Consider the following 22,254-nt stretch of genomic DNA (forward strand, 5'->3'; position numbering starts at 1 on the left):
TATAAATGTTGTTCGTTGTCTGCCACGAGCAAGTTTCCCGAGAAGGCGGCCGCTTAGACAGAGATTTTCGAAATCTTCTTTTCTGATAATGTGACCGAGAAATTTGAGTTGCCTTTGAGTTATGTTGTTCAATAGTTCCTTATCTTGATGTACCTGGTTTAAAACTTCTGCATCACAACCATGATAGTATCTTCAAAAGAATTTCATTAGGTAAAATCTCAACTCCGCCAAATTTTTGAGTTTATCAAATCACTTCGGTCTCGAGGAAATTTCAATCGATAGCTCAATTGGTTAATTGCACAATTGCCCCGATAGCTCAATTGGTTAACGCGTCGCTTCTTGAACGAAGAAACTTCAAGATCAACAGCGGCGCTGGTTCGACTCTCGGGGTGTGCGCTTGAGCAACGCACGTTAAGGACCGCTCTCCATTCAGTGGCATCTAATGGATGAAATAATTCCCCGGCAAAAAGACTTCAACAATCGGACACTTCACTCTGTCAATCTCAGTGACCGGGTCTGTAACGTCTTGATCTCTCAAGATATATTGATTCTTTTACTGAATTATAGCTTCATCAAACTACCGTCTTGCGCATACATCAGTAATTCGTGACCAAGCCCGCAACCAGGGGGGGGGGCATTTGCCCCCCCCGAAATTTTTTGAAAAAATTTTAAGCGTTCTATGCAGTATGAAATGTACTATACGTTGTACACATACAGCCATACTGTGGATTGTAGACTATCGAAACCGAAAGTAGGCTACGCTGGTTGGAAGCTATGCTAACGATTTTGTTCGATAAATTAGGCTGGCATCCTCATTAGCTGTTTCGTTAGCGTATATATAATGTCAGCATCCATTATCACCATTTAAAGCAGTGGTTCCCAACCTTTTTTGGTGTCGGAACCGAATTTGAAACTTCAGAGTACATATGGAGCCGCATGAAAGCATTCAAGTAATTATAACGAAAATTTTAAAGCATAAAAGCTACCAACGAATAGCAACACTAACAAGAAAAATAACACAAATCAATTTAATGTCCAACTTGGCATTGGCTTTGAGCCAAGTTTGTCAAAGCGAGGCACAAATGCAGAGGATGCAGTAGCTGCTTGAGGTGGTCATCGGTCAACCGATTGCGATATTTATTTTTGATTCTGATCATTTTCCTGAAAAGTGCTTCACATACGTAAGTTGATGCAAATACAGAGGCGTTTTTCTGGGCATTGGTTTTCAAGTTGGGATACTTTCCCTCTGGAACTCGATCGACTCCAAAATTCAAGTAGGTCTTCACTTTGAAATAATTGTTTGAGCTCGATATCTGACTGCATGTCTAGCAACTCCAATTGAAAATTATCAGAAGCAGTGGCCACATTAACTGCAATAGAATTTGCAAACATGTTTACCATTGGCAAAAATAAATTCATTCCGTTAATGCGGCGGTTGAACTCATCAATCAAGTTACTGTTAAGTCTGCTGTATGCTTCAAATGATCCATTGGTTCGATGGTCAGATAGCGTTGGGAAATGTGTTGTAACACCACCTGCAAGCTGCGTTTTTCTTCAGATTTATTACTGACCTTGAACATATTTGTTTGCTTATTCCGTGCCGACTTAAGAGATTCCAACTTTCTTTTCCTTGATTCTCCTTGGTAGCAATCATATTTTGTAGAATGAGTTTTGTATAGTGCCACTCAATGTTAAAAGATTTTACACTACTTATCACCACAGGACATAGAAGGCAATGCGCTTTGTTGTCTGCCTCAATTTGAAAATACTTTTCTTCCCAAGCGCTTTGAAAGACCCGATTCTCCTGCTGAAGAGTACGTGCTTTTTTTTGAAGGCTGATCTGACATAATTTTTGATTGAATATACTAAAACTTAAGGGAATGGCTGATTATCCTATCACAGTTTTATAGCGGCAATAACTTACTGCTTTTCTCAGTCTGTTTTAAAGGACCTACCAGAAATTTTACACGTTTTGAGGTGTGTTGAGCACCACACCATATCAACCTAATTATTTCACTTAATGGTTTATGATTCACAATAAACCGACAATGGGCCATTCACAACAGTAGGCCTATAAAGTAGGCTACAAGGTGTAAGATGAAAAGTTCACTTACAGTGCAACCTCTACGACACCACGACAATGCAGTTTGTTAACAATTTTGACTTAGTAAATAATTTTGACAAGTCAAAAAGTAATCGCCCTAATTATTATAATTAGATTTTTTGTATTTTTTTTATGGGATTTTCAGGAGTCAATGAGAGCCGCAAGAAGGCTAGCTTGGAGCCGCATGCGGCTCTAAGAGCCGCGGTTGGGAATCACTGATTTAAAGCGTTTAAAACAACTAAATAATTCGAGATCAAAAGCAGCTGCGATAGCGTGGTGAATAAGCTACTCAGTTGGGCTTAGGCATTTGTAAATCTGATTTTAAATGAATTCTTAAAAGTGAAAGGCCAGCAAGTGCGATTGATGCGGTGTCAGCAATAGAATCCCAAAAAGAGTTTTATTCAAACATTTACAAACTCTTGATAATTTTGGCTGCACTTCCAGTCACAACTGCTTCTGCAGAAAGAACATTTAACTGTCTACGACGCTTGAAAAGTTACCTTAGAAGCACTGTGGGGCAGGACAGGCTTTCTGGACTAGCTCTCATGCAAATCCATCGTACTCAAATTCCAAGCGCGGAATTGGTGTTAAACGAACTTGCCAAATCAAGTAGAAAGTTAGACATTATGCTCTAAATTAAAATGTCATTTTGCATTTGCAAAGTCAACGTCTTTGGGCCTACAAACATAAAAACTTGTTGAGCCAAAAAAATGTTTCAGGATTGTAATTTGTAATTACCGTGTTGAGTTTATTCATATGTATCTGTTTGTTTATGTTGATGTATCATTGATTAATTTATGACTTCAGTCGTGCCAATGCAGTTCGTAGCCTACAAATGTTGTATTTTATTTGTAATCGACTGAACACATTACTGTGATATCGTAATTTTCTTCCTTGGGTAGTCATAGCTAAATGAGAAAAGGTTACAAAGGCTAGTTTCCTTTAATGCTGTACTAAACAAAAACGTGATTGACATAAGTTATGACCACTGACCCGTAACATGTTAGTGCCACACACTCTATCAATGGGCGTGGATATTAACATAAAAATGTCACAATGCATCTTTTTAATGTTTGTTCTTTGATAAAAATTAAATGCCCCCCCCCCGAAAATATTTGCTGGTTGCGGGCCTGTTTGTGAGAATATATATTTCGTCATAATGATGGTAACCGCACATATATACAGATGGTAGGTGGCGCTATAGGCCTAATCGTTCAATCTGTTACATTTTCCTTCTTCAAGTAGGCCAACCAGTGGCGTATTCTCCATGCATGCAAGACATGCACTGCATGCCTTACAATTCTGATGAAATCAGAAATCTTTCAGAAACAACGAATTTATGCGCAGAAATTGAAAATGTTAATAGCAGAACCATCTCGCTCTCTTAATTTCAATATTCGAAACAACTGTTCGTTTTCAAAATTTGAAAATTTTGGTGACCTGGCAACTCTGCATGCTGAGAAGAGCTCAGCATGCGTTGATACTACAATTTGCCTATTCGCCGCTCTTTTACAACAGCGTGGCGCAAATGGTACCAAGGCATGCAGATTTGAAATTGCATGCAAAACAAAAATCACGATCTCGAGACAGAGTTGCCAGATTGGTCTTTTTAAGGCAAAATTTCAGAAATTTGGAGTTTTTAAAAAGTGTTTGGCCGAACTGTTTTTGTTTGGACGCTTGGTCTTTTTTCGTTTTCCGATTGGCATTTGCTTGGCCTTTTTTCTTTTGGAACTCATAGTTTAAGTCCTTGCGGGTTTCTACTGTAGATAGTATGATATAGCCTACTTGAGACCTAAGCACAGTAGTTTAAAAGATCATCAAGAAAACGGGTCGGGTGTGTGCTGAATGCCATACACCGCTACATAGCGCTTCAAGTCCGCTTTCCCGCAATGCAGGATAAAGATATAAAATTAAGACATTGGATTCATGGTGCGTTCCAAACCTCATTTTTTGCAAAACAGCTCAAACAATTATCAGCTAAGTAGGCTAAGGCTCAGATTGCAAGAAAAGCTATAAAACCTACGGCAAATTTGCAAAATTTTCCTGGGGGGGCATGCCCCCAGCCCCCTACGCTGGCTATGACCCTCCTTCTATTGCATACCTACGAAAATCAACCAGGATACGCCACTGAGGCCAACATTATTTACACAGCATAAAAATACATTCGTGAATTATGAACAGCAACACAAATGCTTGTAAGTCACAAGTCGATGAATAAATCAATCACGATATCTTTGTGGGGTGACAACTTGTCTACCAGATCGGGTTGTCCTATTTTCAAGTCGAGAAGTACTTGATTCATTTCGAACATCAGGCACATTTTGATTCAAGTCATGATTATTTGGGATACAGTTTTCATCAGGATCAAAATTGAAATCACCATTACAGTACGGATCAGCGGGCATTTGCAATAGATGTCTGCGATTACGTCGAAGAGGTCCACGTTCATTACGAACAATGTAAGATCGAGGCTCATTGTATACATTCGAGACAACAGCATTGTTCCAATAATTACGTGTTTTATAACGTACTTTATTTCCTTTCTGCAAAGTAGGTAAGGGTTTTGTATGACAATTAAAATAAGACTTCTGGCGATTTTGACGTTTGCGTAAATTAGCACACACATCAACAATTTTAGGCACAAGTAAAGTGTTAGCAATAATAGGCCTACCAATGCCATTTTGTGTGTATGCGTCGACACGTTTAACAAGGTTTAAAATAGCACATGCATGTTCACCAAGAATAGCAATATCAATGACATCAGTTACGTAAAATAACAAGTCAAAACAATTGTCGCTTTTATCATAGCATTTGATTACGGTGGTGCCATGCGGCTTAACAACGCTATTACCAAAAGCACAAAGTTTGGTGCTCGTCTGCTGCAATTCAAGACCGGACATTTGTGCAAAAAAATTGTAAGGAATAACATTTGCAGCTGCACCAGTGTCAAGCTTACACAATACAGAATATTTGTGACTATCAGGATCACCAATAAGCAGGCGAGTTCGCATTTTCGTGCTGCTTTCTTGTTCATCAATGGTAGAAACTTGTAGAAATGTTGGTTCTGATTCTTCAGCTATGATGTCATGCATCGGCTTCGTAGGTGGTTTTCGACACAACGATTTAAAATGATTACGCACACCACAGTTGAGACATGTTTTGCCATAGGCAGAGCATTGTCTAGGTGCGTGGACTTTACCACAGTATCTACAACTGTTTCTTGGCTTTCGAACGGGTTGCACCGCAGAGGCTGCACGGTTCGTCATGGTTGGCTGGCGTTTACTATTAATGCTGTCGATGTGTTATTGATGTGTTGTATTGTATTGATGTGTCGATGTGTTATCGATGTGTTGTGTGTTATTCATGACCAACAAATGGCTCCTTGTTGCGTCATAAGCGTGGCATAAATCAATGGCTTTTGCCAGCGTTAAGTCTGAGGTTTGCATCAGCTTTTCTTTGATACTCTGGTTTGAAATACCACAGACAATTTGATCACGAAGATTTCTCTCTTTAACAGCTTGATTATGAAATGCACAGTCATTTGCAAGTGTTCTTAGATCATTAATACAACAATCAAAAGACTCACCATCAAGTTGTTGTCTGGAAAGACGAAATTGCTAAAGATTTCTTGTGCTGCAGTCCCAGCACAGTGTAGCAAGTTTGCGACTTGCGTCTCTGCTGACTTCTTGCTGATCTCAGCGGCTACATAGGCTAGTAGGTTCGGAAAGACATCTCCCATTTTTTCCATGCGTGAACTGTTGAAGTTCATCGGGGCAGGCTGCTTAAAATCTGCCATGTTTTAAGATTAAAAAAACGACTATTGATAATTCTTCTTGCAATACGTAGGTTCAAGTATATTCTGACACCATGTAACGTCTTGATCTCTCAAGATATATTGATTCTTATACTGAATTATAGCTTCATCAAACTACCGTCTTGCGCATACATCAGTAATTCGTGAGAATATATATTTCGTCATAATGATGGTAACCGCACATATATACAGATGGTAGGTGGCGCTATAGGCCTAATCGTTCAATCTGTTACAGGGTCTGCGTCAGTGATTCAAAGCCTCTACAAGTTTGCGAAACTGCCAGGATTAAGCTCTGCAAGAAGCTTTTCCAGTCCGAGGATAAAGATTCAATCAATCAATCTTTGCGTTTCATCGCTTCCACTTGTTCTAGACTTCTGCTATTTTATTTCTAAGATTTTTGATTGATTGAGTCAATGTTTATCCTCAGACAGGAAAACCTTTTTTTGAGAGGTCAATCCAAGAAGTTTCGTACCCTGACGCAGCCCGTTCACCGAGATTGACAGAGTGAAGTTTCCCATTGTTGAAGCATCGTTGCCGGGGTATTATTTCATCCATTAGATACCGCTGAATGGAGAGCAGTTCTTAACATGCGTTGCTCAATGCTCAAGTGCACAGCTCGAGAATCGAACCAGCGCCGCTTGATCTTGAAGCTTTTTCGTTCACAGAGTCACACGCTAATCAACTGAGCTATCGGGGCGTTTTTTTGGCTGTCAGAAAATAAAAATAACTTATAACACCGACTGAGATACTGAAGACGCTGCTCGCTTTTACGGTAGAAAATCTTTATTAACAAATGGTTCAAGTTTTTAACCTAGCTGATTTTATTTACTTGTTTTTTCACAAGATGGTCGTTCCTTCATAAAAGTTTTTGTTTAAAAATCGCTTACGCCCTCTTCACGAATGTGTCAAAGAAATCCATGTTTGCTCGTCCGAAAGTTGCCAGTTCCATGGTTTTCGCGCGGAATTAGCCTAGTATAAAGTGATTGTTTCTTTTATTATAATATAATCAAATTTGATGGATTATGTGAAATAAGAGTCGATTTTAGCTAATATAGCAGCATGTTAGCTCAAGTTTGCAAAGATCTATGGTTTTGTGATTGTTTTTTTCAATTCGTTTTGATTTTTTTTTGTTGTTTCTTTTCGTTTTAATTTTTTTTGTCTTATTCGTTTTGATATTTTTTGTTTCTTTCAATTCGTTTTGTCGGCAGCAGTGTCCCAGTGGTTAGCGCGTTGGGCTCGCAGTAGAAAGCCTGCATGTTCGACTCCAGCCACCCGCACTTGCTGTTGTTTCTTTGGGCAAGAAACTTTACGATAATTGCCTCCACCCAGTGATTGATTTTGAGTAATGGGTAGTACCAAATTAAAGTCATAAGTAGAGTAGACAACTGGAAACAGACATTGCAATCGGCTGCAGCCAGGGATGGAGGAACCATTTTAAAAGTAGGTGGGCCCAAAAGCGTAGCAGTCAAAGTTAATCAAACTTCTGCGGGGCTACGCCCCCCAGACCCCCCATGACATTGTTGCATTTTTAATACTTCAAATCGTTTATAACTTACATTGTGTTTTCATGATTGCCTTTTGTGCCAACCAGCGAAAAATTTCCGTTTTTAGGCCCGAATTGGCCAAACAAATTACAAAATTGTTAAATTGCTCCATAGCACTCTACAAAATATGGCGATGTACACACAAATAAAAAGGCAAAATACACACACAGTTATAGGTTAATACCAACCTGGGAGAAATAATCTGCAGCATTATACAGTAGGCCTACGTGCATGCACTGCATAATATGTAATGTTATCATTGCTTTAACCTTAGAGGACAATTAGATTGATTTATAGATTACCGTACTCCACCAATCACACGCAACCACATCCACATGTGCTGCCAATCAACAGTTGGGCTCAACAGAAAGGTTTGAAGATTAGATTTCATCATTCACAGACCAACAAAATTTTTTTTTTGAAAAAGGCACGGCATGTGAGAGTCATTTTAGGGTATTTCGAGGCCCCTGATTCCGAAAATGCACTTGCTTTTTTTCGAATTGGCTCTAGTATTTAAGATAGCCTACACAAACACTACAGTAAAAACTTTTTTTTTTGCAATTTTGAGCCGCTATAGATTTAACATCGTGTCGTTTATTACATTGACAAAACTGAAAGTTATCCCAGGCACATTTCTGAGTTTTATAAACGCTATTTGGAACCAATCACGTTGATTACAACCCAAACAAACGGCTACGGTATTTAACGTTTACTGGCCTATAGTAACAATCAAAATACGACGTGAAGCAAGCCTTAGGATACAATATTAAGATGTAGAATATATAACTTGTGCTTTGCGATAATATATTTGTTGACTTCAACAGTATCAGACTTACTAACTAAGCTACTAAGTACTAACAACAAAATACATATATACATTGTTTTGCTTAACAAACTAGACCAGTGGTTCTCAACCGGGGGTCCGCGGACCCCAAGGGGTCCGTGAAGCGATTTCAGGGGGTCCGTGAAAGTTTCCGAGTTTTCAGCATGATTGATAAATTACAAAATTTAAAAATTGTTTGTGAATTGTTTATGTATTAGCCTACAGTGATTCTCAAATTGTAAGTCGCAACGCACATGTCGTTTGAAATTGCAAAAGACATGGCACAAAGGTTTGGTTTCTTAACTAAAAATATCATATAAATGACTTCAACCTTTTAATAAGGCAATGTTGGCTATGTTTAACTTAATTCTTTTGAGACAGCAAATTGTTGATCAATGCTTAACTTAGAAATACAAACGTTAGTCAGCAGTCTATCACCACTCACTGTTTTTCAATGACTGTGATTATCACGAATTAATATTGATTACAAATGAAAAAAAGGGAGAAATTCTTTGTAACAGTAGCAAATATCCTATTGAATTTTGATAAAATTTATAGAAGCTTATCAAATGAGCATATAAATTACAGATTTTTGATTCTGTGTGCCAACATATAAGTCATAACATAATTTCGTCAATCTCATCAATCGTCAAGTGCGTTGCGAATTCAACAAATTCTTCTAAGTGTGTTGCTTCGAAACTTATGTAACATGATTCCATAAAGAGACGCGGTATACCAAAATTTAAAATATGCTAGAAATTTTTAGGGGTCCGTGACTGCTTCGAAGGCACCAAAAAGGGTCCACCAAGACAAAAAGGTTGAGAACCACTGAACTAGACAAATAAGCAAAACAAGGCCATCGATGAACAAACGCAATTCTTTATTATGGTAGGCCTACTATACTGAGCAACACCCATCAAGGTACGAAGGCCATTTATATAATTACAGAATACAAAGTTGTGTTCTTCAATAAAGTAGCTGCTTAAAGTTTTATCCTTGTTTTGGAAGAACGTAATCTTGGTTCAAAATTCAATTCCTGGTAGTTTCAAAAATTCGAAAAAACTAAGTGCATTTTCGGAATCAGGGGCCCTGAAATACTCTAAATTGACTCTCACCTTTTGTGCCAATATTTTTTTGTAGGCCTGTGTAATCAAACTAGTGTATAATATACACTCATATTATGAGTGAAGAGCTTTTTTTGGAACTCCTTCTCTAATTTGCCGTTTTTGCTACCTTTTCAAAAAAATTTGGCTTTCAAAAGTGGGTGGGCCAGGCCCACCCAGAAAATAAAGTAGGTGGGCCCACGAGGCCCACGTGGTTCTTCCATCCCTGGCTGCAGCGTGGGTCAGGTGTACGTCGGAAGGCGTACACCGATGCATAGCGCTCAAGTTCGCTTTCCCACAATGCAGAATAAAGATAATAAAACAAACAAACAAAAAACTTTGTGGGCTGGGTAGCCAAGTGGCGAGAACGTTTGCGGCGCTCTGCGCGACGTTCGAAAGAATGTGGGTTGGACACCGCTCCCGAGCAGGCGGCTCTGTCTCTGCTAAGACACTGAATAGCATACCAAAATATGTGGAGCCGCTGACTCCAAAGACAAATGTGTTACTTTGCTGCTTCCTGCTGTCTGTTGTGTTGCGTATGTGATCCCGCTAGCAGTGTAGGCCTACTGTATAATATGTTGTTGCAATGGGCTCAAAATAAAATTTGATGTCTATTTGTTGGGTGTATAACAAATTAGTTTTTCTCATTATGTGTTCAGTATATATATAGATCGAAAAGATATGGTGACAATATACATCCTTGTCTGACACCTTTTCCAATGGAAAACAACTCAGTGAGTTCATTCCAATTCTTACTGCTGCTTTTTGAGCAGTATGCAGGCTTCAAATTAAATTAATCAGATTGTGTAGGAAAGCCATAGCCTTTCAGAATTTTCCAAAATTGTTGGTCCTTCACTAAGTCAAAAGCTTTTTGATAGTCTAAAAAACATAAATCATTAGAAAATTTGCATTTCTTTGTTTTTCTATCAGCATTTTAAGATTGAATATTGCGTTTTTTGTTCCTTTGAAAGATCTATAACCAGCCTGTTCTGAAGCTAATTTGTGCTCAATTTGGTTTTTTAATTATTTTTGATTATTGTTAACATTACCTTGCTTACGTGACTACTGAGTAATTAAGGCAATTGTTCTGTTGTTTGCATTGTTACGCTTTTTTTTGGGTAAGGGGACAAATATTGATTTTACCCAATCATCTGGCCAAATGTTGGTATCCCATGTTTTGATACAAAGTTTATGAATAATTCTCACTGCGTTTACAGTTGGATGGGTAATGGGAATATATATCATCAATTCCAGGACTTTTTTGTTTTTAACAGTTTTTAAAGCAATTTGAACTTTGCTTAGCAGTGGTCGTTGCTCTGTATCATATTCATTACGTTTTATATATATTTGGATTTGTCTGTCTATTATCTATAGGATCTTTGTTTTTGTATAATTCTTTGCAAATGCAATATTCTTTTGAATATAACTACCATAAATTTGACCATGTGATGAGATTTTTTAGTATCAATGTTGCCTCTTTTGCACAGTGGCTATTAACAGCGCATGAAATATTTCATGTGTTGTAGGTAGTTAACTTAAACTGTTGTCAGCGATGGTTATGCAAGTGGCCCATATATTGAAAAAACATGAAGATGTTTTGTAACTAAAATCTTTTTAACAAGCCTTTTCAGATGATATATGACATATGTCAATAGCACCTACACACATCAAGTTATTTGTGCTTAAAATTCTAATCATGCATGACTGATGTAGGGCCACTGTGTTTCTTCGCCCTTAAATTATTGTAACCACTTAAATCCTTGTGTTTTTTTAGGAAGTGCCTGTTAGACAGCGTTTACATAATTATATAGGCGATACACATAAACGTTTTTACATTTATGATCTGATTTCGCATGTGCATACTGCATAGCCATGTGCAATAATCTTGACGACTTTGCAGCATGGACAACTTTAATTTGACATCTAGAAAAGTGTGTGTGCTGTTTCTATAAATAATGTATTAAAAAAATATTGAAGTGTAGACAGAATACAGATGTGTAGTTGTGTTGAAGCATGTTTGTAACCTGCAATAAAGTGGAAAACATTTTTTCTTGTCATAGCAGCTGAATTGTAATATAAATATTTTTCAGATTATTTATAAACTTTCAAAATGTCTTCAAATGGAGTCGTAATAGATTTTAAAGATGTATATCAAGAGAATCGTGGAGCGATGGTAAGATGTTTCAAGTATTGAATTGAGTCTCTCAGACTATGAGTGTGTTTTGTCAACTGCTCTGGCTAGTAGCTAATAATTGGAAGTTTGTTTTTATCTTTTTTTGTTAACAGAATTATGTGATTAAAGAAACAATTATTAGTTACTTCTATATTCTTATAATGAAAGTTTTTTGCAGCACGATGGAAGATTACAGTTGCTGAATGAAAAGGTGATATTTAAAAACAACAAAACAGGAAAAGTGGACACAATCGCCAGCAGTGACATTTGCGGAGCAGTGTGGAGAAGAGTAGCAAGGGACAATGAACTAAAGTTGACTTTAAAAAATGGTCATATCTTTAAATTTGATGGATTTAAAGATAAGGTCAAGAGTTTTCTTTGTAGTATCGTATTGCAAATAATATTGCATTTTGATATTCTTGCTAGAAATAAGTTAGAAATAAAAAAGACTGCTTTTCATCATGGCATCACTTGCTGGTCGGTGAAGTAACAAGACCACCAAGCCTCAATCATGAGTTACATGTAGTTGAAACAATGCTGGTCACGCTGCAAGAGCTTTCCAGGTCAATATACACCAGGAGTTTCTCAAAGTGGGATCTGCAGTCCTTTTGGGGTCCGCGAAGCAATATTCTGGTACCGCAAACCACTTTAAAAAAAACGTTGTAAGTTTTTCTTTTTGGACTGGACACGCAAGTCGAGCATACGCTTGCAATATCCAAGTAGCAAACTCTATCTTTTCTTTTGTGCCAGAAAGTCATTTGCCTTTTCATGTCATCTTCATTACGGCAGATTGAGCAGTGAACAGCCTTTTTTGCTGATAAAATAGACCTAATAGCAATTGGAATCTGCTTTACCATCCTGGCGACACGCTACCTCATGTTTCTATTCATGGAGATAAGATTTTCGATTACTTTCCCAACCTACAGGATCTTTAAAAATAGTTTCATCAACAACCCGGTTGGAATTAATGTTAGCAATCTTCCTTCGGAAAACAACTTAAATCGATGCAAAACCTATTTTCATAGGGATGTGTTGCGACTTTTGGGTTGAAATTGCGCAGTCTTATCCTGATATCGCAAAGATGGCACTAAAATTGCTGATTTTATTTCCAACAACTTACAAATATGAAACAGTATTTTCTACACTACTCGCTATCAAAACAAAACCTTGAAACAGCTTTGAAGTAATGCATGATATGGTCACGTTGTGCAATACACAACCCAGCATAAAAGAACTGATAACACCCACGCAGGTGCAGGACAGATACACCTATCACATTGACAAGTGCATTCCTGACTGCATGTAACAAATGAATGATTCTAAAGGTTATTTATCATTTTTGTGCAAATTTTTCTTAATGGTGGATCGTGAGTCATTAAAAAGGTTACAAACGGATCATTAATTTATATTAATTTTTTGAAAAAGTTTGAGAACCATTGATATAAACAATAGACTGTTTGGTTACGTTTTTTATCTGTTTAGTGATGATACTGGATTAACGCTTTGACTTAATTTCTATCATGAGTTGGCACACTGCACTTCTTTCCAACTGTAGACTAATTTTTTTTTTTCTTTAGGAATTTGATAGAATATCCAACTTTATCAAAAATCAATATGGATTTGAAATCGAGCAGCAAGAGTTGAGTGCAAAAGGATGGAATTGGGGCACTACAGATTTTCAAGGTAAAACTATAACAAGAAATCAGTTCAGAGTTTACATAAATGACAATCACCTGGCTCCTGGCTGTGTCTTGGCAAGACGATTAATGACACGCCTGTAGGTGGAAACGAGGATTGGCTTTTTCATCTGTTCACTTATCTAAATTTTCACCCAAGGTCTTGGTACAATGAAACACCTTTCCAATTTGAAAAGTGAGAGCTTTAATATTTACTAAATGGCAATTACCGACGCCAAAGTTGAAGGCTGAGTTTAGTCAAAAAATAATAATAATTTCATTCAGTTAAAAACAGAGCAGTTATGATATATACAAAATTTTTCTTTTCCCAGCTGCAAGTATAAATTTTCAAATCTGTCCATTCACTGATTTGGTCTGCATCAATGCTCTGCAAGTTTATGCATCAGTCAGAATGGAGAATCAATTACTTTATTTTTGCTGGCGTGAGCATTTCTTTAGGCATTGTTCTGTCATGAACTGTTGCGCAATAGCTCTGTAAGCTTTATTATAGTGCTTTGTAAGGCTGAAATATCTGAAATACTGATGGTGTGGAAGATTGCATTGGGATTGACTTCATTGATGTTGATCATTACAGGTTATGAAATGCAATTTGACGTTGGTCAAAAGTTATCTTTCGAAATTCCTTTGACTAATGTTTCTCAATGTACTCAAAGTAAAGATGAAGTTACTTTGGAGTTTCATCAAAATGATGATTCGGAATTGTCGCTCATGGAAATGAGATTTTATATTCCGCCCTCACAAGATGACGCCGTTGACCGTGTAAAGGTATAGAAACCATCTGGCCAGCTTTTCCACTTAAGTTAAACACGTGTACGGTTAATAATAACGATTTTATTGGTAATTATACAATTATACTTTGTTACGGTATATGATTAATAATGTAAATTTTCCATTTGTATTTTATGTAAAAGTCTAATCCAGTGGTTCTCAACCGGGGGTCCGCGGACCCCAAGGGGTCCGTGAAGCGATTTCAGGGGGTCCGCGAAAGTTTCCGAGTTTTCAGCATGATTGATAAATTATGAAATTTAAAAATTGTTTGTGGTTTGTTTATGTACTAGCCTACAGTGATTCTCAAATTGTAAGTCGCAACGCATTGGTGCGTCGTTTGAAATTGCAAAGGACATGGCACAAAGGTTTGGTTTGGTTATAACTAAAAATATCATCTAACTGACTTAAACCTTTTTAATAAGGCTATGTTGGCTATGTGCAACTTAATTCTTTTGAGACAGCAGGTTGTTGATATGATTAACTTAGATTGCTGACTAACGTTTGCAATTCTATCACCACTCACAGTTAGTCAGCAGTCAATAACCACTCACAGTTTTGCAATGACTGCGATTATAACGAATTAATATTGATTACAAATGAAAAAAGGGAAAAATTCTTTGTAACGGTCGCAAGTATTCTATTAACTTTTGATAAAATTTATAGAAAAAACATTTAAATCAGTATACAGATTACTGATGTTTGATCCTGTGTGTCAACATATAGCCTAGCTCATAACATAAGTCCATCTCATCAGTCCATCTCATCAATCGTCAAAAGCGTTGCGAATTTAGCAAATTCTTCTAAGTAGGCTATGTTTTTTGTTTATTTGTCATATCTTTATCCTGCATTGCGGGAAAGCGGACTTGAGCGCTATGCATCGGTGTACGCCTTCCGACGTACACCTGACCCACGCTGCAGCCGACGGCAATGTCTGTTTCCGGTTGTCTACTCTATTTATGACTTAAATTTGGTACTAGCCTACCCATTACTCGAAATCGATCACTGGGTAGAAGCAATTATCGTAAAGTTTCTTGCCCAGAGAAACAACAGCAAGTGCGGGTGGCTGGAGTCGAACATGCAGGCTCTCGACTGCGATCCCAACGCGCTAACCACTCGGCCACTGCTTATGTAATAACATAATATTATGATTCCATAAGGAGACGCAATATACCAAAATTTCAAGTAGAATTTTTAGGGGTCCGCGATCGCTTCCAAGGCACCAAAAGGGGTCCACCAAGACAAAAAGGTTGAGAACCACTGGTCTAATCGCTTTATATAATATACCAATCAATCTGATTAGTGATTATATTGTAATTGCTTGTGTCATTGGTATTTTAGGATTTTCATGAGTCTGTCATGGCCAAAGCTGATGTACTTCAAGTCAAAGGAAATGCAATATGTATATTTCAAGACATGCAGTGTCTCACTCCTAGGTAAGTTTGAATATGTGAGATATTTACTGCACTGCGATTTACTCACATATCTAATGCTGTATTGAAACTTTTTATACAATAAAGTTTCTGTTAAATGTGATAAAATCCAATGTATAATAATTATTTTCAGAGGACGGTATGACATTCGCATGTATCCAAAGTTCATTCAGCTTCATGGAAAGACTTTTGACTACAAAATCACTTACACCTCCATCTTAAGACTGTTTCTTCTGCCACACAAGGACCAAAGACAAATCTTTTTTGTGGTAAGTTATCACTAATCATTATAACTTCCTGTGTTAAACAAGAGAACTCTCCATCTCCATCCATTAAAGACGATCAAAAAGGTGAAGGAGAGGCACGCTATTAATAAGATTAAGTTATGAGACACACAAGTTATGAGCCTCCGTAGAATACCCAACATTTGATGTAACAGGCAATGTAGTTCAAACTTTTGAAGAAATCTGTCTTTGCTTGTTGTTTTTTCTTAAACTTACTAATTGATTAGTTGGGCTTCACACTTTCGTACTTTTCGGTTTTGAAATATTTTTTGTGTTAATGTAACTGCAAATGTAATATGTAATAATATATAGTTTTGCAGTTGGCTTAAACTTTGAACGTGTATCTGAATGGAACAAACTTTTCGTTTGTCAACTCAAATATCTAACTTTTAGGTAAGCCTTGACCCACCATTAAAACAAGGTCAAACAAGATACCATTTTCTTATTCTTTTATTTTACAAAGAAGATGACTTATTTGTTGAATTGTCCTTGACCGAGTAAGTACATATGTATAAGAATATAACTGCAGACAGTGCACACCGTTTCGACCTTCCGATCTCCTCAGTGCAGTAGGTACACTGGAATGGCCATGGAGATACATACCTCCATGTGACATTTTCCCGTTTGTGAATACAATACAATCACCAATATCGTGTGTACCACATCAATTTGCTATGAAAAAAACTCATATAATTCAAAAGTTATATAATGTCTTGTTAGAAAACTTTGCATCACTGTATTGCTGAATAATTTTTTTTATGTGGCAACACCCGCCGTAAATACTTGGAATTTCTCATGAAAGGTAAATTAATTTTTTTTTAAATATGTGTTTTATTCGATGGTGATACCATGTTTTAGTGAAGAAATTGAGGAGCGATTTGAAGGGAAGCTGCAGAAGACAATGTCCGGTCCCATGTATGAGGTCGTCAGTCGTGTTATGAAGCACCTTGTGCAACGAAAGATCACTGTGCCAGGATCATTTAAAGGGTAACAAGCAATCTCAATGTCATGTATGGCCTTGGTCAGAAAGTAGCAGTTTTGCTATGATTTGGCCAGAATCTTAATGTGTCTAACATTCTTCAGTCTGCCTACATTGTTGTAAATGTACTGGTTTTGCTGTGACACGTTGTCAACTCATTTTTTAACATAGATTTTTTTTATATATGTATGGTCGGCTGCATTGTCGAGTAGTGAGTGCCCTGGTTCGACGTTCGATAGGGCACCGGTTCGACACCGCTTGAGCTTGTGGCTGTGTAATTGGCAAGACACTTGAAGGCGTGCCGTCGATTGCAGAGTGGCGCCTCTTTGACTTTAGCCCTTGATTTCCCTCATGATTATAAATAACAGTAGTACTCTGCTTTAGAAAGACATGCCTACGACCCTTCTTAAGGCTATGGCATGCCGAACTGAACATACATATGATTCATAAATATCATTACGGACATTGGTACATTGTTTCGATCTTCGGGTCTCCTCGGTGCATAAAGTGTACAACCGAATGGAACACTTTGAGTTGAGTTAAATAAAACTGCAGTTATGACAATTCAACATTTGCAGGCTGAACGGTCTCCAGTCCATAACGTGCACGTACAAAGCGTCGTCGGGCTTTCTTTACCCGCTTGAAAGAGGTTTCATGTACGTTCATAAGCCGCCACTCCACATACGGTTCGACGAGATTGGCGCAGTCAACTTCGCAAGAGGAACAACGAAGATCAACAGATCATTTGACTTCGAAATTGAAACACGAAGCAAAACCTCGTTTGTTTTCAGCAACATAGAAAGGTGATATTCTGCTAAAAAAAAGTTGCCACAAAATTTTTTCGTTATATATTAGCCTTTTAAGTGTCTATTTCCTGCAAAACCATTTGAATTTCAATGAGTTTCTTGTATGAAATACCCGCCATGGTTTCTTAGTACATTATTACGTATACAGTGCAATGTACAAAAATTCATGTTGTTTACAGAGTGTACTCGTTCGAAAGATTATATTTACTTTTTTTAGAGATCAATACGCGTCACTCTACGACTTTGTCAGCAAGAAGAAACTGAAGATTAAGAATATTGGCAAGGTATTCTTACTGGGCATGTAGACTAGACTTCGCCCGCTAGCAAAGTTGGTGCGTACTACGTCTGCAGACGTTGATACAATGTAAAAAGGACCAACTTTGTTAGCTTTATAGATCGGACAACTCGCGAAGTCGTTTCACGAACACTTTCGTTTGTGAATCTGGATATTTAATTGTAGTCTCTTTCTTTCTCCATTTTGCTTTAAGAAGCATGGTCTTTATCCCAAAACATGAGGGTGGACCAGTTGTCTACAGTGACTACTCCACTTCTCTCTATCGTTGGCATTTTCAAGTTTCTTTTACTCAGGTCATCTTTTACTGTGTCAACCCATGTGTTCTTTGGTCTTTCTTTTCTCATTTTTCCTGTCACTACCTTAATTTAAATGTGAAATTTTTATCAACCCATTTCTTCAGCATGCGACTGTGAACATTTGTCGTTCCAGGGTGGCGGCAATCACCATGACAACATGGCAGACAGCAGCGATGACGACGAAGTGCACGATCCTTATATGGAAAGGATGAAGCAAGAGGCGGCTGCAAGGGATGATGATGACGACGATGACAGTGAGTCCGAAGACGAAGACTTCCAGCCAAATGAGCAAGATGAGGTGGGTTTATTAACAAATACAATGGCTGATTTTGTCAATGAAGCGTATACTACTAACTTATATACACTATTTCACTCCAGCAATGGCATAAGAATCGTAGCGTACCTTTATTTGCGTTTTGTTTTTAAATTTCTGCAAAAACGGTGTGAATGTTCACTTGTTCAGTATACTATTACTAGAAAAGTTTGTAAACGCTGTCTAAACCACGGAATGCTTCACGTCTGAGACCATTCTCATCACTTCATTTTCTATAATGTGTTGCAAAACTTTTTGGTGATAGCAACAGTCACAGCAAAGTTTAATTACCTAACTTAATACATATGGGGACAACCACTTGGAAGTGCTGTTAATCATAATAGTATGTTTCTTGAGTGCTTGATTTTCATTATTGTACCATTCTTGTCCACTGTTGCCAGTGTTTTGCTCACCCGTTCAGGTTGCTGAGGAGTATGACTCGGATGCTGGAAGTTCAGAGGGATCCGATCCCGGAGAAGAGGAGCCATCTAGTGAGGAGGAAAGGCCGAGACAGGAGAAAAAACACAGAAGTGAAAAGAGGGACAGAAACACTGATTCCAGGTCAAAAAAAGTACGTAGCCTGCCTGTCATGCCAACTTTTTGTTTTGACACGAGCTAAACAGTTTTTGCATTGTTAATGTTACCCGCTACCCACATGCAGCTTTTGTACTCCCACAAACGCCTGAGTTAAAGCCTGTGTCGAGATAATGTTAATTGAAAGCACACCAGCTTTGTCAGCTGCGTAGCCGAGTGGTGAGAACGTCTGCGCGACGTTCGAAAGGACGTGGGGTCGACACCGCTCCAGAGCACGCGGCTGTGTCTCGGCAAAGACACTTAATGGCAAGCCAAAATAAGGAGAGCAGTTGACTTGAAGACTATATGTCACTTCGCTGCTTCCTGTCGTCTGTTGTATCGCATCTGTGATCACAGTGTACTGTATGTTATCGCAACGGGCGCAAATAAAAACACGATTATTATTTGAATGAATCGCATGTTTTTTTAGAAATTTAATTTTTGGGTAATGAGCCTTGTGCAAATTGTAGCTAACACACGTTTCGAATTAGGTCGGCAGTTTGGTTAAAGTTTTTTTCATTACCATACCTGATTTCAAGCATTGGCTGCCTCTTGTATCAAAAGTTTCCAAGCTTCTCTGTCTTTTGCTGACTATTAGGTCTATGCTGCTGGTGTTTTTACCTACCCTAAAGCAGACAACGTTAGGATTACTTTTTCGCTATCAGGAACATAAACTGAAAAATTTTTCAAATTGGCGTTAATCTTGTTACAGAAAAGACAAAAGAAAGACCCCAATGCTCCAAAGCGGCCCTCAACTGCATACTTTCAATGGCTCAATGAGAACAGGTCTCGCTTCAAGGAGGAGAACCCAGGCATCAGCATAACGGAATTGAGCAAACTGGCTGGCCAGAAGTGGAAAACCGTTGACCCTGCAGAAAAGGAGGTATTTGACCGATCATATCATTTATTTTAGCATTTAAATAGAAAACAGGCGAAAACAATTTCAGAACCATGGAGTCGGACTAAGAATACCTAAACTAAATTCGGCTTAGCAATTTGTACAAGAATCTATTTACACCGATCCGGGCACACGCCAAATTCTCTCGGCTGTCTGACGTAACAGCCTTGAAATAAATGAATAGAATAATAGCAGTTAGCACAAAGCGCTCATTGTTGTTTTCATTGATTAAAACTTGGACGCAACGTCACGTTTTAGAAATATGAACGTGTGTATCAAAAAGCAAGAATACAATATCAGAAAGACGTCGAGGAGTACAAAGCAAGAAGCGGAGCGACCCATTCTCCTCCACCAAAAAAGTAAGCATTTATAGATAACATCTGCTGAACAAGGGTTTTTGAAACCTTCGTAATTAATTCGTTGCAAGAAAACGTTATCTTAACATAATTTCCGTGCTTAAGTTCTTTTGCTTTCATTCGCTTGATACATTCGCTTGATTTGACTTGTAAAATGAGCAGAGAAAATGTCAAGAGCTGCTTAAAAAGTTTGCTTTTATTGTAGCGTTGTTTATTGAGGAGCTTTTTCAATACCATATGACGTAACCGTGTTTATGTGTCGTAACGTCATGTAAAAGGGTGAAGAAAAAGCCAAGGAAATGGCATCGTACGATATTTGGGTAGTTGCAATGTTGTTTTTTACTTCTGTTTAGAAAAGCGAAGACGGAGCAAAGTAAATCATCAGGAAAGCAAGTCTCCAACACTTCATCTCCGAACAAGTCTTATAAAAGCAAGGAATTCATAACCGAAAGTGATTCATTGTCGTCGTCGGATTCGGATGATGAAAGAAAATCGGTTAGTACCGGATTGTAGCGGTCTATAAAAAAATTGATCACAACAATCAAATTTTCGTTTTTAAGAACAAATTTAACAAGTGCGTTGCGTTTCACGTCAGGTTTCGAAGAGAAGTGATGCAGAAGAAGAAGAGGAAGAGAGTGAAGCTGAAGAGACTCCCCCATCATCCGAAGCAGAAGACAGCGATTAAACATTTCAGACTAAGAAGTTTGAATTCTTGCAATCTTTTGACATTTAGATGGCTTTGGCGTACCGGTATAAGTTTTTCTACTTGCCAATTTGTCATAGCCTTCTGCTACCATTCCAAGGATGTAGCATACTTTCATTGGCTTTCTTCGTAATGCGGTGTGAACGTTTTATGCTGCTATTTTTCCAATTTCTGTGTCGCTTGAAAACACAGTCTCATTGCTTATGCAGAATGCGTTTCCCAGCATTGCATTCAGTGAGGTTCTTCACCGGCATGTGCAAACGTGTTGGTTGCAATGGTTGGTTGTGCAGGGCTGTAGGATTCATCTGACAAAATATACTGTACGTAACATTCTCCACACAGACAGCGTGGCAAAATTAAACGAACTTTCCGTAAAATCATCTCAGGCTGTCATGGTGTTAATGGCGTTTCATCTGTTTGAGACGCACTTATCATGCTCTGCATTGGTTCTTCTATAAAGTTGTGACTTTGTAATGACTGCCTGTTTTTTGTCAGTTAGTTTGTAGAATAAGTATTGGTCAGATGTCAGACTTTACCTGTGTGTGCAATGACCAGTGCGAGATTTCAGCAAATGCGGAGAGAAGTTGCTTGTAGGTTATGCTCCAAAAAATGAAAAAATGCAATGTAAGCTTATTTGATGAAACAAATGCAAGTAGGTCAGATTTTTGTGAGGGTGGCTTGAATGAAACGGATGAAAAGCGGTGAGCGAATGAAACCAAGCAACAGCACGGCATTCAACGTAACTGATTTCTTGCCAAGTTCGTAACTGCTCACAGCAGTTGACGCTTAGCTTTGCAGGAAAGTCCATCACTAAATTGCCATATTATATTTTCTATTTGTACACTGAAATAAATGTGGAGCTATGCCAAAAGAAACTTAATTGATTTAAATTGCAGCCGTCCTAAAAAGTTGGAACAGTGTGTCAGCGGTAGATGGAATGTTTTAGTTCTGCCGTGGATAAAGATTTTATGTCCAACTTTAACCACGGTTGATGTTTGCTGGGTGTCTATGTTAACAATTGTTGCATGCCGATTCATTGAATCACGATATTTCGTGGTTATTTTAATTCACTGACAGCCCAATTTCAGCAAAAACTTCCGAAAGCAAAAAATTATATCAGCCAACGTTGACACAGGTTGTAGCCTAAGTTACTTGTTTCTTTAACGTTACAATAAATCAAAGTCGGCACTCACTTTCAGAATAAACAAATCATCTCTGACAATTTGAGCCAAAATGAAAACACCACAGCTTAATAACGCTGTCCGAAAAGCATGTGACCCAGCCAAGAACCAACT

General features: G+C 38.0%; 1 protein-coding gene across 2 annotated transcripts; it reads left to right on the forward strand.

The window, feature by feature from the left end:
• Positions 1-11,476: 11,476 nt before the first annotated feature.
• On the forward strand, positions 11,477-21,427 carry LOC145784289 (FACT complex subunit SSRP1-like). Of its 2 annotated transcripts, XM_082596080.1 has the most exons (16): positions 11,477-11,561; positions 11,740-11,925; positions 13,139-13,244; positions 13,833-14,023; positions 15,365-15,459; positions 15,590-15,725; positions 16,134-16,237; positions 16,599-16,727; positions 17,298-17,522; positions 17,743-17,809; positions 18,250-18,414; positions 18,851-19,000; positions 19,715-19,885; positions 20,159-20,259; positions 20,610-20,751; positions 20,852-21,427. In XM_082596080.1, the coding sequence occupies exons 1-16, from the start codon at positions 11,499-11,501 to the stop codon at positions 20,939-20,941; spliced, it is 2,121 nt and encodes a 706-aa protein (XP_082452206.1). In that variant the 5' UTR covers positions 11,477-11,498; the 3' UTR covers positions 20,942-21,427. The 2 variants fall into 2 exon arrangements, 1 of the variants encoding a protein (XP_082452206.1); XR_014290995.1 differs by lacking the exons at positions 20,610-20,751; positions 20,852-21,427 and having other exon boundaries at positions 18,851-19,004; positions 19,720-19,885.
• Positions 21,428-22,254: the final 827 nt, after the last annotated feature.

Source organism: Aplidium turbinatum, chromosome 15 (assembly GCF_918807975.1).
Source record: "Aplidium turbinatum chromosome 15, kaAplTurb1.1, whole genome shotgun sequence".
Taxonomy (NCBI): domain Eukaryota; kingdom Metazoa; phylum Chordata; class Ascidiacea; order Aplousobranchia; family Polyclinidae; genus Aplidium; species Aplidium turbinatum.